The sequence below is a fragment of the Anguilla rostrata genome, chromosome 4 (genome assembly GCF_018555375.3).
Source record: "Anguilla rostrata isolate EN2019 chromosome 4, ASM1855537v3, whole genome shotgun sequence".
In the NCBI taxonomy this organism is placed as follows: Eukaryota; Metazoa; Chordata; class Actinopteri; order Anguilliformes; family Anguillidae; genus Anguilla; species Anguilla rostrata.
In genome coordinates this window covers 55,360,660-55,376,905 of record NC_057936.1, presented here as the reverse complement: position 1 = coordinate 55,376,905, position 16,246 = coordinate 55,360,660, and the positions used below count along the sequence as shown (strand labels likewise).

At 39.8% G+C, this 16,246-nt stretch overlaps 1 protein-coding gene across 1 annotated transcript; it reads right to left on the bottom strand.

The window, feature by feature from the left end:
* Positions 1 to 1,569: 1,569 nt before the first annotated feature.
* Positions 1,570 to 15,881, bottom strand: si:dkey-21p1.3 (collagen alpha-1(I) chain). The gene is made up of 37 exons (XM_064333292.1): positions 15,829 to 15,881; positions 15,692 to 15,745; positions 14,937 to 14,990; positions 13,607 to 13,660; positions 12,755 to 12,808; positions 12,373 to 12,417; positions 12,227 to 12,271; positions 11,887 to 11,994; positions 11,726 to 11,779; positions 11,518 to 11,571; positions 11,243 to 11,296; positions 10,963 to 11,070; positions 10,756 to 10,809; positions 10,531 to 10,638; positions 10,282 to 10,335; positions 10,074 to 10,127; positions 9,829 to 9,882; positions 9,682 to 9,735; positions 9,491 to 9,598; positions 9,324 to 9,374; positions 8,910 to 8,963; positions 8,059 to 8,112; positions 7,696 to 7,749; positions 7,382 to 7,435; positions 7,206 to 7,268; positions 7,038 to 7,091; positions 6,678 to 6,731; positions 6,541 to 6,594; positions 6,280 to 6,333; positions 5,525 to 5,542; positions 4,913 to 4,975; positions 4,384 to 4,434; positions 4,031 to 4,184; positions 3,640 to 3,746; positions 3,108 to 3,188; positions 2,768 to 2,995; positions 1,570 to 2,390 (listed from the first exon to the last, which is right to left on the bottom strand). The coding sequence occupies exons 3-37, from the start codon at positions 14,982 to 14,984 to the stop codon at positions 2,241 to 2,243; spliced, it is 2,508 nt and encodes an 835-aa protein (XP_064189362.1). The 5' UTR covers positions 14,985 to 14,990; positions 15,692 to 15,745; positions 15,829 to 15,881; the 3' UTR covers positions 1,570 to 2,240.
* Between the last annotated feature and the right edge of the window lie 365 nt (positions 15,882 to 16,246).

The window sequence follows — 16,246 nt, the reverse complement described above, 5'->3', positions numbered from 1 at the left end:
GTTATCCTTATCTGAGTAACTGATCATACTAATGCATATATGAGATATGCATACACATACATACATGCAAACTCACATCCATTCTAGCTCAAAGAAACATATAGGTATAGATTCAGTCATTTTTCCTTTACCATGAATGACAAATAGGCTAGCGATTTAGAAACGTAGCGTTATAAAGATAGTTACAGTAGCCTGGTTAAAAAATAGATAACGATAGACCAACCATATTTTAAGTCATTTGTGTTGAATATTATACTTACAAGTCTTTACTAATTTATCAGTCGGAGTATTGAGGGAATAAAAAGCTTGTCAGAGGTGGGGGAGTCACTGATTTCATGAAACAGCAGAAGACTCTTCAAGGTCAGAGGAACATTGACATTAAAAAACAGAAAATACCCTTTTCTCCAAAATCACCTTGTGGAGCTGCGCTTTCATTCAGAGCGGATGCGGGCAGGCTGTAGGTGCCTGATCTGTCAGAGGAGACACTCTTACATTGTCCAAGGATGGCAAATAGATTTTTTTTGAATTTCTGACAGTCTTTACAATTCCTCATTTTGCAGGTGGTAAAGCACTTTTTTCCATTTTACTTTCATTTAACACATCACAGTTCTAAAATTTGAAATAAAAAACATTGGCTTTATGCATACAATTTATTTTTTATTTTTATTCCAATAAAATGCAATGAAATTGATCAGGGTCCTGGGAAGATTAGACAGTATACAAAAGAGTAATAGGGAAAAACCTCAATGTTATGGGAGAAAACTGGGGTTAACACTGTTTCCAGGGGGCCCTGGATATAAATCAGTGTCCAATGCTAGGCTAAGTGCGTCCTTTGATCCAGAGCCACAACCGTAGAGCTACTATAGGACACGTCTAGCTTAAATTTCACAGGGATGAGCGCATGGCCCATTTATGTTTAAAAAATGAGAGAAAATGAGAGAGAAAGCTGGATTTAGAATTTTGGGAAACTCCTAAGAGTGTCACTGTGGTCCCTGGTATTGGTGGAGGCCAGTGGCTGCAGGGTGCACATGGGCGAGGCATTTAGAAGGACGTGGATAAAAGCTCTTTGTCCAGCTTGGCCAGAGGCCGTAATCGCCATTGATGTGAAGACCTGAAACTGAGCTGAGAGATTATTCACCCCAATGCACTGACCCACCGGGCCCCAGCAGGAGAACAGCGGGTCAGTCACTCATGTGAAAATATGGAGCTGATGTCACTCACACAATCTAAATCAACAGCTTTTCTTTTCTTTTACAAATATGATGCACAGTCATTTCCATGTGGAAACTTTTATTTAACACATTTCGTTATAAAAGCAGCTTTATTCAGAGATTCTCCAGATAATCTTGTTGGCTATATGTGGAGTGTTTGGAAATTAAGTGCTCGCAAATGAGGAGAACTGTAAAAATTTATCCTAGCATATTTTTGTATATCTATTACCCACTGAAATTTATAACGTATAAGTCAAAGATCTTTAAGAAAACATCAATTTACATCAGCAAATCAATTTATAACGTATAAGTCAAAGATCTTTAAGAAAACATCAATTTACATCAGCAAATCAATTTATAACGTATAAGTCAAAGATCTTTAAGAAAACATCAATTTACATCAGCAAATCAAAATCTCATTACACTTAAAAAGTAACATATTCCTGTTAATTACATGACTCAAAAAATAGTGCACTACTGTGTATAAAATGTTTGCAGTGTTTACTATTTTTTACCGGGGTATGCAAATCTATGAATTATTTCTTACACTGGGAAGTGACAATCAGCACTGCAGAAGGGAAAAGTTCAGATTCAGAGGATGAGCCATTCTCAATTTCAAGTTGAGTCACGCATGACTAAAAAATCATATGTTTATGTAGAAATCTTTCATTACTCAGAACAGAGTTCAAAATACAAATCTACATAAATGTTATGAAGCAAAAATATATAAAGCTATATGAAAATGTTATCTAAAAACACTGGAAAGAGATGCACATTTCAGCTTGTATGTCTCAATTCTAATGCCCCCCACCCCCACCCCCGAATGATCAATGCACAAGCACTGCAGTCCGGGTTTCGTTGCTCTTCCTCACTCTCTGGCTGGAATTTCCATGGTACTTCTGCTCCAGTTTTGCCACAGAAATGCAATGGAGAGTTCAAGCTCCTGCTGCTTCAGCACTGTCTCATTCCAATGTCTCTAAAGGCAATGAATCCCAGCACAGAGCAGTCATTTTTCACTGGACAGACCAGCTACAAAAAGCACAACGGTCCCAGGACAGCCCTGAAGTCTTGCACCCAGTGCTCTCCCCTGCGCCTCACACTGAGGTCTCTGAGGGGCAGCAGGTCCATGTCGCTCCCCAGTACCCCTGCACTGCTCCGAACAGACACCTGCACCTCTACCTGCAGACAAGACCACAGCACATCGACATGCTGCCATTGCTATAACACCATCCCACTCTTAATACCACTGCCTATTGGTTGTCCCCGACAATTTTTTCACAAGAAAATATACATAAAGGTCATAATAGGACATAACTAAAAGTAAATGTTATTGAATGTTATACTAAAAAATGTTTTTTTTTAAATGCAGGCTTGTGAAAATGCCTATTAATGTGTGTGGGCTGACATCTAGTGGCAACAATATGAACTGCAGTGACAGGACAATAATAGTCACTGAGCTACATCTGCTACAGGTCTGCTACATGACAGCAGCTAATAATTAATCATACAAAACATATTCATAGTAAGGTCTCACAGGAACAGCCTTCAGCTCCTACCTCACAACCTTGCCGTGACACAGTGGTGTAGGCTGAATCTGAGAGTCTGTGTTGTTCTTTGGAGTCTCCCATGAAACGTAGAATCCTGTGAGTTGCATTGCTCCCTTTAGATGTCCCATTGTGAGTGTCAGTAGAGTTAGGGCAAGCTATGGTCACATGCTGAGAAGCAGAGTGACTATGTAGCCTCAGAAACCGGAGCTGGACTGTGGTGAGGCCTGTGTACTCAAACTGGAAGAAAATTACACAAACCATTAGACACTTGTAGGTCCTTTCCTGGACTTTTTAACAATATTAAGAATACGTTTCCCAAATTTGTCATGTGTGGCTGGTCAGAATTTACCCAAAAGCCATTACTAAGCTGACTGAACCACTGGATTGAAGCATTGGAGCTCTTCTTTTCAGATTCCCATCTTCCTGAAATCTGCAGAGAGAAGAATCAGATCTGGGTACAAATATATCAGAAAATTCCTCCTAATCATAGAATGATGTAAACATGTCATAGTTCATCGCCGCTAATAAATTATGTTCTATAACTTACAATGTCACAAATTTGTGAATTATTTCAGTCATCACGTTCAGCGTAAAAGTCTTCATTCCAGGAAAAAAAACAAAACAAATCGACACACTGCTATTTTACACAATCTATGTGATTCAAGCAAGGTAGATCCAATTTATGCATCATTAATTTCCCCCAGAGGCCAGGGTAATTAAAAGGTGGTTCATTAAAAAATTGATTGCTCGTTAGATTGAAGCAAGAAGTCTTGTAATCTTTGGCATATCCCACAAACATTTCCTTCACTACCCGAACAGTGACCTTAGCCATTGTCTATAACAGACTGTGTTTCGTGTTGAGGCAGAATGGGGCTCATCACCTGAGATTTGACAGGCGAAACACAGGTCAGCCCCCCTGCTGTGAAGTTACAGAAGACGTATAGGGCATCGAAAGGGCAGCCCTGATTAGGATCCACGTAGAAGTGCCCTGTAAGTATAAAGTCTGTGAAAACTCAGATACATCTGTGCATTTCTGTCATTACAGAACATTTACAATACAGACAGTGTAACCCAGTGGGAGGAGTGACATATTGATTTAACTCTCACAGTGAGAAGGACAGTACCCTGATAGCTGCGGTGCTATTTTAAAAATACAGGATAGGCACCTTGTTCAGAGGCAGTAGCGGTAGTATCTCAGGTAGCACTTTAAAATGGCTTTCAGGAAAGGACACTCACTAGCCTGTACTGCCGCTGCTAGGCAATCAAACTCACCGTCTGTCAAGTTTGGGTGGGTCAACATCAACTCTGAGCAAGTGGTGGCTGGATTGTCCTTGGTGCCCTCTGGCCAGCTGAACACATCCGTGGCCCTCCGTATCATCGGACTGTGCTGGAAACCATGTCTCTTCCCAGTCACTGTGCCGGATCTCTGAAAAAACAGTGACATCCCAGAGTAAAGAACTAGCACTTCATCACTTACCACTCATCAGTAAACATATAAATGAGCTCATTTCAAGTCATAAGTCTGAGTTTCAAATTCCATTAAAAAAGAATGCAAAAACAAACAAAAAAAATTCTCATCAATTTTATGGAATCAAACCAATTTTTTAATTCAACTGTGAACCTACATTCTGTGGCCGCATTATCTGCCGAGGACTTCCAGGAGGACCGGGTTTTCCCTGCAACAAAGAGTTTCTTCAATAATATTGGTAAGATCATTTACAGTATTTTATCATTGCACGGGCTGCCTGGTAAAATCATATGCTGGCCTAGCCTTTAAGTATTTATTGTAAAATTTACGAGAATGTATTTAACACCAAGGTATGTTATACATATATAGTGGATAGAAAATGAATACACCCCCTTTCAAAGTTTTTACATTTGTTGTGTCAGGTTCTATAAACTTCATGCATTTAAGTGGGACTTCCCTGATGAAAAGAAACGTTTTTCACTTTGACATTGTTAAGTGTGTAGATTAGCAAGAAAAAAATAGATTTACTCTATTTTAATTCCAGCCTATAGGTCAACTGAATGTGAAAACACTTAGAGGAGGTGTATTTATTTTATATCCACTGTATGTGTCTTCACAAAAGACTGTTGATCTTTCAGAGGCATCAAAAATATCAAAACACGGAATAACAACCCGGGCCTCCTTACCTGCCTTCCCCGATGGCCTTTTACTCCCTTAGACCCAGGCTGTCCATTCGCACCCTTCATGCCCTGTGAATGTCAGCAACAGAATCACATAGAATAGCAAGTAAAAACTAAATAAGTACCTAGTGGAAAAATCGCAGTGTCACTTTTATTTTGGCCATACGACATGGTAGGTAAATCAAAAATTGTGTGCACATTTTTAACTAATGTCATAAAAGAAATACCGAGAATAAAATAACATAATTGATCTCCTTCCGATAACCTAAATACTGTTTCTGGATTCAGTAAACTAAGATAAACCAGAAATTTATAAGGTTAGTATTTCAGAGTGCTCCACATCATTTTTTAGTTGTCTGCTTTAATATTTTAAGGTTTATATCTCACCATAACAATGATTCATTGTGCTATGACTACAGCAAGAGAATTCATTTTTACATAAAACCTGTGCCGTGTAACCAGAATACTGCCAAAATGTAAAAGTAATGTCTGTATTATGCCACAGATCTGTCTCCTTATAACTATAAATGCCCTGAGGATTGCAAATAGTGTCATAGTCACAATAAAAAATAATTTTCTTGCAAGCAAACACTCTCACCATCTGAAGAAATAACTTACTTTCTTTCCCAGCATACCCTGCAAAATAAAAAACATCAACATCTTGTCTTGATATTTTATTCCATATGTATTTATTTCATTATGTCAAGTTATTTAGTTATGTTATGTCCTTAGCCAGACTAACTTAAGATGGTTGCTTTTCAAAGATCGTCATACACATCCCATTTGTGCTGCTTTACAAGAACGCTACTACGTAGTCATACAACAAGACGGAGTTAGCACTGGTAGGACCTTTAACCGAAGTCAGTTCATTCGGTAGGACCTGCGTTGCCCAGCAGTCTAACGATGCTTCAGATTATCCCTGTAATGGATACAATGTAAAGCATGAAGTGTGTAGCGCTCGATAAGAGCTCCTAAAGCCTGTATGTCAGACGTAATTGCTGGCTAATCTAGCGCGCAGATGACCTGTGATCATTTGCCACGATGGAATCTACTGTAGCTGGAACCAGCTGGACGTTGGTGATGGCCTGCTGTCTGTTTCAAGCAGGCCCACCAGCTGAACATGGTCTTGCCCAGCTTGACCAACTCCAAACCAGCTGAAAACCAGCTGCACCAGCTTAAAACCAGACTGGAACCAAGCTGGAATTTCCACCAGAAAACCCAATGACTCTAACCACTACAGTGCTTACCAAACATTCTCTTTAAACATTTCAATGTTTCTGAATAGTCTGCTACACAGCACTGACACAGATTACATTTCAAGTAACATTGAAGTTTCACAGTGCCATGAAAACTGAAAAAGCAAAGCCACTTACAGGAAGTCCTGGTAATCCCCTGCGTCCGGGAGGACCAGGAGGCCCAGTGTCACCCTAAAAAATAGAATATAAAATATAATATTGACGAAATATTATTAAATTGTCATTGTTTCAAAATGGAGGCCTTACATTCATTCTGTGAAGTGCTTGAATCATATATATTTGTATATAAAGTAATGTATAGCAAGACGGCTCACATTTACAAGAAATCCATGAGTAGGTACAGCAACTGAAAAGCCCACTCAAGCGGCAGTTACTTACCTGTACACCTTTTGGACCGTTGTGTCCATTGAATCCCAGTGTTCCTTGAATCCCCTATGAAAACAGCATAGCTGTCAGTGGAACTCTACTGTGCACTGTGAATTGGTAAGCTCCTGTCTTTGAACAAAGTAACTTACTTTAGCTCCTTGTGGCCCAATTGGTCCCGGTAGCCCTCTGATACCAGACAAACCCTGTAAGAAAAGGAAGAGTCTAATTATAGATACAAACACAGATATGGAGTCACCGTAAGCACTGTAAATCTGTATTGTGATCTGTCCATTGTAAAGACCCACAGCTATTTAAGAACATCAATCAGAGTTGATGTTCGCAGCTTCTTATATTCGTTTGAATTATTTGGCTTTACAGTAGATATTATACACAGTGCTTCATTTATGGCACTAATTATTAATATGAGCTGTAACTCAAAATAACCTGCTGACACAGAATGTGGAGAAGCCACTTATTTGAATCTGCTCAAGTTTGTTGGTGGGCACTACCTTTGGTCCTCGATGGTCATCCTTTCCCTTCTCTCCTACTAGTCCAGGAATCCCCTGCAAAACAACTCACCAGTCAAAATAAAGCTTGCATCATGTGACTAGACAATATTATGCATTACTGATAACCCCGAAGGTAACTCATGAACCACCAGAGGACATGTACTGTACCCTCGGCCCCATAGGTCCTGAAGGTCCTGGAGGTCCTTGCTTTCCTTTTGGGCCAGGACTACCCTAAGCCAAACGATAATAAGTGTGTTCAATAACAAAAATACCAAAAACTTGACTTGACTAAAATATGCAAACAAATGTCTCACTACCCAAATAAATGGAAGAATAGGAAGCACCTTATGACCTGGGGCTCCATGACTCCCAATTAGACCGTTAATCCCAACTGGACCCTGTGAAAAATGGTACAAAAAAAAATCAATGGTAAAAAATCCTGAGAGATGATTAAAACTTATGAATACAATAAATATGACAAATCCAAACAAAGCAAATAACTAAGCCAATAAGCCAGAGGAACCTCCAAAAAACAACTTCAAGACTGATAGTTTGCTGTGTTTTTCGTGGTTTGTTGTGAAATTAGTCAGTATATGCTGAGAAAAGACACCCAGAAATGGTAACCAGTGTTGAGGAACAAATAAAGTAGCGCACTCACTTTCCTTCCAGGCTGCCCAGCTCTTCCAGGCCTTCCCCTGTAGCCCATGTCCCCCTGGAAATGCACAGTTCCCAAATCCAGTGAACTCAATGGAATGACTCCATGAGCAGATTATATTACAGCAGGACACCTGCTGTATCACCACTCTTGGTAATATGCCCATGCCCTGCATGCATCACATCTGACGAACCTTTCACTAAATGTCTCTGGCACGCCACAGTGTTATACTTAATGAAGCTGTTGTTCCATTTTGAGCTCTTGAGTGCAGAGACATCACACAGGTATAGATATAATATGCTAGAATATGTAGAAACACTGACACATTTAGTACCAGGCGATCTCATTTCAAAAGAACAAACTTACCGGATCACCTTCATTTCCCACAACACCTAGAAGTCCATCTAAGCCACTTTTACCCTGAAAGAGGGGTACAGAAAGTATTGAGGATATGCATAACTTAGTAAAAATTCTCAAGAAATATTAGTTATTAGTGTATTATGTAGCCATTACTTGAATAAACTTTGTGATACAGTGCAAGACAGTCAAGACATCTCAGCTGAAATCCTGAACTCCCAAAGTTTAACAGTAATTGGATAATATGTTACTGTGCCATGAACAGCATCCATTGATCTGAGTTACAGCACAATTTCATATGTGGCAAGACCATGCAGCACACCTGTGCCTACAGGTAGCCGCTAGTAAAGAGAGGGACTTGCCTCAAGTGCCTGGCTGCCAGCTCTGGCTTTTTTTAATCTACACTGACTAAAGTGGCTTTGCTTGAAGTAGACTAAAGCAGATTTTGCACTAACTTGTTGATACTGAAAACATTCAGTAGAAATGGTCTTTCCAAGCCATTACCTTGGTGACGAGTTAGACATAAAACTCCACTTGATAGATCTTGCCCTTTCTAAAATAAGCATAATTAAGACCATTGACAGGCATTTCTGGTTACACAACAGTTTAATTGCTTCCTTAGCTGACAAATGATAGTGCTTTAGATTGAAAATAAGCCCAGCAAACAGGCTTAAATGAATGCTTGAATTTATTTTCACAAATTTCTGTCATATTGATTGTTTTTTTAACCTTAAGGAAAGTTCCGTTTGTTTTTCGCTGTGCCAAAGTCATTAATGCAGTTAATTACAAGATGCGTACTTAAACTTTGGGACAATTGGAGAAGAATGTCTCGTTTGCATTAAAGGACCAGAAACACTTACGGGTAATCCAGCCCTTCCAGGTGGTCCAGGCTTTCCCTTTGGACCTTCAATTCCCTGAACCAATCAGAAGGTCACACTCAGTACAATGCACACACTGTTTTGGTGGTTACATTCAAACTGTGGTGTGCCTGCCACCACTGATTTTCATTCAGCAGTCCGCCAGCTGAGCTGGCCAATCATTGTGTTGGAAGGTGACATGTGCAGGTGCATAGTGCAGGTGCAGGCAGGTACTTGACTGACCAGAGAATTCGCTCTGGTGTAATGAGTGAAATCCTCTCTGCCAAGGCAATGTTATGGCCACCAGTGAATGTAATGAGTTCATTCTGACCACCAGGAACATCACGTCTCTAAGGGAAGCTTTAGCTGAAGGCACTAAGGAGTAATGAAAAATTGTAATTTTGTGTTGTAACTCACCTGTTTACCTACAGCACCCTTGACCCCTCTCCTTCCTTGGCCTTTCGAACCCTCCATTAAAGAAAAACATGAAACTGACAACTTATTCTAATGCATCCACACACATGAAAATTTTTTTACTTTTAAATTAAATCAAAATATATATGAGCTCACTGTCTCTGTCTTACCTTTGGCCCCTGTCTGCCTTTGTGGCCCTTGGGGCCCCGTAGCCCCAAAGGCCCTGGTCTACCCTTGGGGCCTGTATTTCCTTTATATGTGTTAGGTCCCACTGGCCCCTGTAGGACACATACTTGGGAGTTTAGGTATATTAAGCGCATACAAATTTGAAGTAATTCTGAAGTCCAAAACACAAACTGACCATGTTGCCTTGAGCTCCTGGAACTCCTTTGCTCCCTCTAGAACCTTGAGGTCCCTTACGAACAAAAAAACCAGATGAGGTCAAGAAGGTATACATGAATTTAACAATCCAAGAGAAAATTTTGAAATTCTACAGAAGAACACATACTCCCTGTCCTTCTGCACCACGAATACCAGGCTTTCCACTTTCCCCATGCTCCCCCTGTGAAGAGATATTAATGACAGTTTTCCTTTGTCATTGTTTAAAACAGATCTAAATGTGAATTAATAGTACATGGTGTATCAATTTTATCAATTCAAAAACCTATTATACAGAAGAAAGGAAGTGAATGCTCATACAGTCAAGTTAAATACAAGTGGATTTTGCAGTAAGTTAGTAATGGTGCACTTCACCTTTGGTCCATGTAAACCAACTTTCCCCATGGACCCCGTCTTCCCTGGCAAACCCTTTCGGGAAAAAAAAAGTTTATAAAATTTAAAACTCTCTTGCACTTTGTGGTCAATAACAAAACTGAGAGTATCTAACTATTAGCACATGATTGCATATCCCTTTTACTGCTAGAAACATTTGATATATTATAAATACAGTCTCAAAACTCACCGACGATCCTTTTGGCCCAAAAGGGCCAGGAGGGCCAAGCTTTCCTTGTACTCCCTAAAAAAGTAAAACAGGACTGTTTAGAGGCCGGGCCCAAACTGACTTAGATCTGCCTCTTTTTGGCCCAATCATCTAGGTGTACAGTCTAAATAATATTATCAGTGCATTCAAATAAGTCAACGTAATCCATGTAATTTAGCTTTTATGCATGCAAATGGTGGGTGCTCGTCCTTTTCGCGACGACATACTCACACTGAGTCCTCCTACGCCCTTCTCTCCCTTGACACCACTACCTCCAATCTTCCCCATGGGACCGTACATTCCAGCCAGACCTGAAGCGCCTCGGACACCTGGCTGGCCCTGCAGACACACGGAGCAGTTCAGAGAGCAGCGACATAATCGCTTGTGTAGTATGGGAGAGTGGTGATCAAGGCCCATCTTTGGGGCTGACAGCTCAGTTCCAGTCCAAGGACTCACCTTCTCTCCAGGGACTCCGGGGGATCCCTTCTCCCCGGGGGCTCCAGGATAACCCTGAAACCCGAGACACAAGACCATTTCCTCTCCCTGTACACAACCAAGACTGAAATACACAAGCGTCACATCCAGCATTTTAGAAAGACCTACATGCTTGCTCAAACTCAACAGAATACACCGCATGCTCATATGAGAAGTATTGTGACTCACTTGCTTCCCTGGTGGTCCTTTAGTGCCTTGAAGGCCCTGACTGCCTGGCTCTCCCTGGGCTCCCTTCACCCCTCTCCCACCAGGAGGCCCAACCTTCCCCTTATCACCCTAGAGTAAAAAAACAAAAAGCAATAAACAGAACACCTTTCCCCACTGCGTAACTCTTCACCAGCTGAGATACTATTAAGCAGGAAGTTATTCATGCAACTAAGGCAGCATCCTAATGCTACCTTTAACCGATAAACAAAGTGGCCTATTTATCTGTCAAACTGATACTCACACGTGGCCCCTTCTGTCCTGGTGTCCCCGAAGCCCCCATTAAACCAGCTGGGCCCTAAAACACAGCAACACTGGTCCTTTGCTTTGCAAAAGTACTAATCCTCTTACAGTCTTACAAAACATAACTGTTAATTCTAATACACATTTCCAGTAACATTAGTAATAATACTAATAGACACTAAGATATTTTGATAAGGTAAACTCATCCAAAACTTTTAATGTAGCAGTTACTACTGCAATATTGTAATCAGTAATCAATGCAGTATATCAATCTACCTCCTCACCATCGACACCAGCAACTCCCTTCTCCCCAGAAAGTCCCTTGAACCCCTGTACAAAGAGAAAATGCAAAATAATATCATTGTTATTTCAGTAGTATCTCTGTAATTGAGCCAACAATAAGAATAGAAGTTTGGATTACTCATCAGTGGTTTAAGGAAAACTGGATAACAAAATGTAGTGCTGTCTAGAAACAAAGGCTTACCTTTTCCCCTTTGCCTCCTTGTGGTCCTATAGATCCCCTAAGACCATCTTTACCCTTATAGTAGAAAAAGTAAAAATAAATGTTTTCACTTTGATACCAGCGTTTGGTCTATCCTCTCTTGCTATTAATCCATGCACCCAAACAGAAGGTGAGCCACTCACAGGGTAACCTGTAATCCCTTGTGGCCCCACTGGTCCTGCTGGCCCTGGGTCCCCAGGTGGCCCTTGAAGCCCCAGCTTCCCCCATGGACCAATATTACCCTGTATGCCCTGCGGTTACAAATGAAAAAGAAATGTTAACAACTTAACAGCTCCTTCATAACATACACGATGGCAATGCTATGCATATAATTAAAATTAGATTCAAATTAAATGTGCATGACATTGAAGCATCTTTTGGTAGCACAAGGTTAAAGAATTAAAAGCATCACCAGCTTTGCAGAGTATATACAAAAATGCCTTTGGTACATAAATTACTGTAACTACTAAGTAATTTATTTACGATAGCTCCGTGGTATCCCTTGGGTCCTGGTAAGCCTTGCAACCCCTGCAACAGACAATGAAGTGATGACCATACATGCCTACAGACGAGGTCAGAGAACATCCCTTAGAAGAAAAGCCTTCATCAGAGGAAGATGTAGAACTTACTGGGCTCCCAAGCACCCCCTTTGGTCCCTCCTGGCCCCTCTCACCCTGAATCAAAGATGTCAATTAACCATCAGAGTTCATACGGAATTATTAATGCAGCATTTTAGCCAAGAAATTAATACTGCTTATTATTCAGCCATTACATATTCAAAGCACATTTTCTGTGTAAGTTCATACATTTATTAGTCTGTTCATAAATATTCTGTAACACGTGCCCTGCAAATTCAATGAGTATAAATTCTGTTGAATTTTGCTGAAGAAAGTTAAACTGAATTATACTGACAAATTCTTTTTCTGGAGAAAGCTACATATTTATAATTGTACAAATCCAAATAAATTTCAGTAATACTAATACTATAACAGAAGATAAAAATAACAATACCTTTTGCCCAGGCTGTCCAGGAGGGCCACTTGGACCAGTTTTGCCTTTAATGCCCTAACCAAACATACAAATCAATACATTTAAAACAAATAGAGAACATATGTATAATAGCTCCAAGGGCTAGGGGCAAGGGATAAGATAACATACCACAATTAAAAAGTCAGAAGTTACTTCTTAAATATAGCTTGCAAAATTTGCATTATTATTGTACTGCCATAAAATGTATAGGATACTTTTAGGCACTTCCTGGTATGCACGTTATAAATTTAAAAAATGGGCCATGTCATGACAAACAGTTCAGTCTCAGTTTGGCAGTTTTCTACGAGCCTGATCCTTTTGAAGATTTTTTTTTTTTACAAAAACACAAAATGATCTACTTGGTTCGAAGTGAGTGTTTCAGATTTATTTACTAGGTTCCCTGCTGAGGCAAAAACACACCAGGCTTGAACAGAAATGTCAAGACTGGAAATATTTCTGTGCTAGCTTCTTTGAACACACAGGAAGATTTCCATACATCGCTTATCGCAGAAAATTTATCAGCTATGGTAATTTTCTGAAAATACAAAACATAATTGGATATGCACCAGTGGGAAAAAAAAGGTAAGTCAGAAGCAAGAGAACATTTTGAAACACAGAATGTTAGACTTCAACATGCACTTATGATAAAAGAAACGTACTGTAAATATTCAACTGTTACTTTTAACTATTAACAATACGACAGCTCTAATGTACACGAAAAATAAATTTAAATAACGACATGATGAAATACATCAGAGCAGTCTACACCTGAGGTCCTCTGCAGACAGTGGATGAACTGGTCATCCTCTACCGTCAAAAATGTTGCAAACTCACCTTGATCCCTGCACTTCCTGCATTACCAGTCAATCCCCTGCTACCAGGATCTCCCTGTTGAAAAATGGCCACACAAGGGAAGTCTCAATATGCACAGGCAATGTGTGGGCCATTCACAAAAACATATTTGGATAAGGAGGATTCGATTGCTCAATGAGCAATACTAACAGGATAGGTGACAATATTAACATGACACTTTATGGTTTATGGCCCCCATCCTATCAATTCATCTGCCAGAGAGTGAGTTATATTTTTAAATCATATTTGGATAGTGTGTCTTAACAATACAGAAACGCAACAACAGAACAACTGGTAAGTATCATCAAGTATTGGGCCTGATCCTGACTTGAGGAGCTCAAGTGCTTTTGCACATTCTAAGCTGTGCCTGGTTATGTGCATTTGAGATACGCACATCCTCACACGCAATTACTCTGAATAACTCTGAAAGTGGGTGGTGCATGATGTGTTTAGCTAAATATAATTATCCAGTTCATCCCTTCTGATGCCCACAGACGGACAGTGTGAATTGGCCTGGAGTTCCTATCCCATTGCGTTTTACTTCATAAAACCCCATTGTCGCATTTGGTTCGGTAGAACCGATTTGTCTCGGTCACACCTATCAGTGGAGAGAGCACACGCACCTGGGTTGAGTTAGCTAATTAGTTAGTTCTTCTCCACGGTCAGGGCAAAGACCGGGTGCACACGCCGAAAGAGTGGCTGTGTTTTGAGTTCCGTTTGTCAGAGCACTGCAAGATGGAGAAAGAAACTGGGCAGCTGAAAAGATGGTCAGCTGAGTCCAGCGGTGAAGCTGAAAAGCTGTTGCTGGATTTTACTCTCTTAAGTCTTCGTTATTTTATTTGTTGTTTTAGTTTATTGTTTTCACCTGGAACCCGTGAGGGGGAAGGGTGAAGGTGTTTGTTCATTCAAATTTGTGTTGGTGTGGGTGCGCTCTCTCTCTCTCCATGCGGCAAATGACGGTGTTTCCCGGAACTGCCACAGCTCCCTCCCAGGGGTGTCACACCGGCATGTGACACCCTTAACTCAGTTCTGCAAGGCATGAGGGGCTTTAGTCATCAAATAATCGGCTGTGTACATTTATGTGGGGTTCATTTCTGTATCTCAATCGCCGAAATACCAAAATGAAAATGCAGTAATCCTCAAAAATATACTCTAAAGTTGTTTAATTATGAAACGTGGGAATGAGTTCAGAACTCAAGCCAAGAGCAGGCCATATATTCATTGTTTCCACAATTTCAATTGAAATTGTGGAAACAATTTTTGTGGTTGAAAACTCCATGTACTATGGGGTGCAGATATCAGATTTACTCACACTTTTCCCTATGGGACCTTGAATTCCTGGACCTCCATCCTTCCCCATTTGACCCTGAAAAAAGTAAATAAAATTTGGATCCAATCCATTCAAGGAGATTATTTAATTCTGATGTCATACAACACACAACAGGACTCATATAACATTAAAAACACTGTACAACTGGCTGAAATATGCTAATGAGCAATACAGGAGAAATTAAACAACACTGAACTCTCCATTTCAAAGCTGGTGCTGTAAACGATAAAAAAAGACTAGAAGTAATAAGTAATAACTTAAACTACAACAGTATTAGATATCATTTACAGTGGGTGTAATTACAATTTATTTTTTAGACATTTAAACATTGACATTTTTGCCAAAATCAAATAAACAAATTTGGACATATTTAGATGTTGAAAAAAAAAACATGGCTACCATGGGCCAATCAATTTCAAGCATTGATTACAATGTGGATTTGAGGAAAGTTCACATTTAAGTCCATTCATTGCAAGATATGCTTTCCTCATCGCACTTGTGGCATGATGGAGTAGCTGGCATGAGCTGAAATACAGCATTGATGCAGACGACATTTAACATTTTTTCATAGATCTGTAATTGTGGAAGGCTAAGGATACAATATTCTGTCTGCACACCTCACACTTTACACTACCATTTTAATCCAAAATTAGGGTATCACAGGAGGGTCTTGATCACTGTGTATATTGTGAATGAATGAATGAATGAATTAATGAATTAATTAATAAACAAAGTACCCTTTGTCCCTTTTGTCCAAGATCCCCTCCTAATCCTGGTTTACCAACAGGACCCTATGGAAAAGACAAATCCAATTAATCAAATTCAGTATGCATTAACCCAATAAAATTACACCAATTAAAATGCAGGATCTTACGGGAGCTCCATATATTCCGTCTAGTCCACGGTTTCCTAAGAGGCCTTGGAGTCCCTAAAATGAAGGCAAAAACTCAAATGAACAAATATAATAGAAAGAGATTACTGTGCGTGGTACTCTGCACATACCTCTGTCAACACCTGCTATGGACATTACTTACTTATAAAAGTGTTGCTAATCACCGCCCTCCATTGCTCTTTTTATAACTTCTCATTTTGTAGTAATGACGAGTCACAAAGAGTATACAGTAAAAATGTATGCATATACAACTTCATACAACAGTTATTGGTCTGAACTATATAATTAGCTGTAAGTTAGCTGCTAGTAATTTAAATGACAATATCAGTTGTAATTTGTATTTGGCATTTTGCTTTGCAATTACGGCATAATATTTTGTTTGATTTGCTAAAGTTGGGAG

What these genes read in the sequence shown, in the direction of transcription:
- si:dkey-21p1.3 (XM_064333292.1), bottom strand. Translation starts at nt 14,984, where the DNA reads ATGGGGAAGGATGGAGGTCCAGGAATTCAAGGTCCCATAGGGAAAAGT. An exon ending in CTGGACAGCCTGGGCAAAAG is followed by an intron (nt 12,418 to 12,754) that starts GTATTGTTATTT and finishes TCTTTGATTCAG; the next exon opens with GGTGAGAGGGGCCAGGAGGG. An exon ending in AGGGGGTGCTTGGGAGCCCA is followed by an intron (nt 12,272 to 12,372) that starts GTAAGTTCTACA and finishes TGTCTGTTGCAG; the next exon opens with GGGTTGCAAGGCTTACCAGG.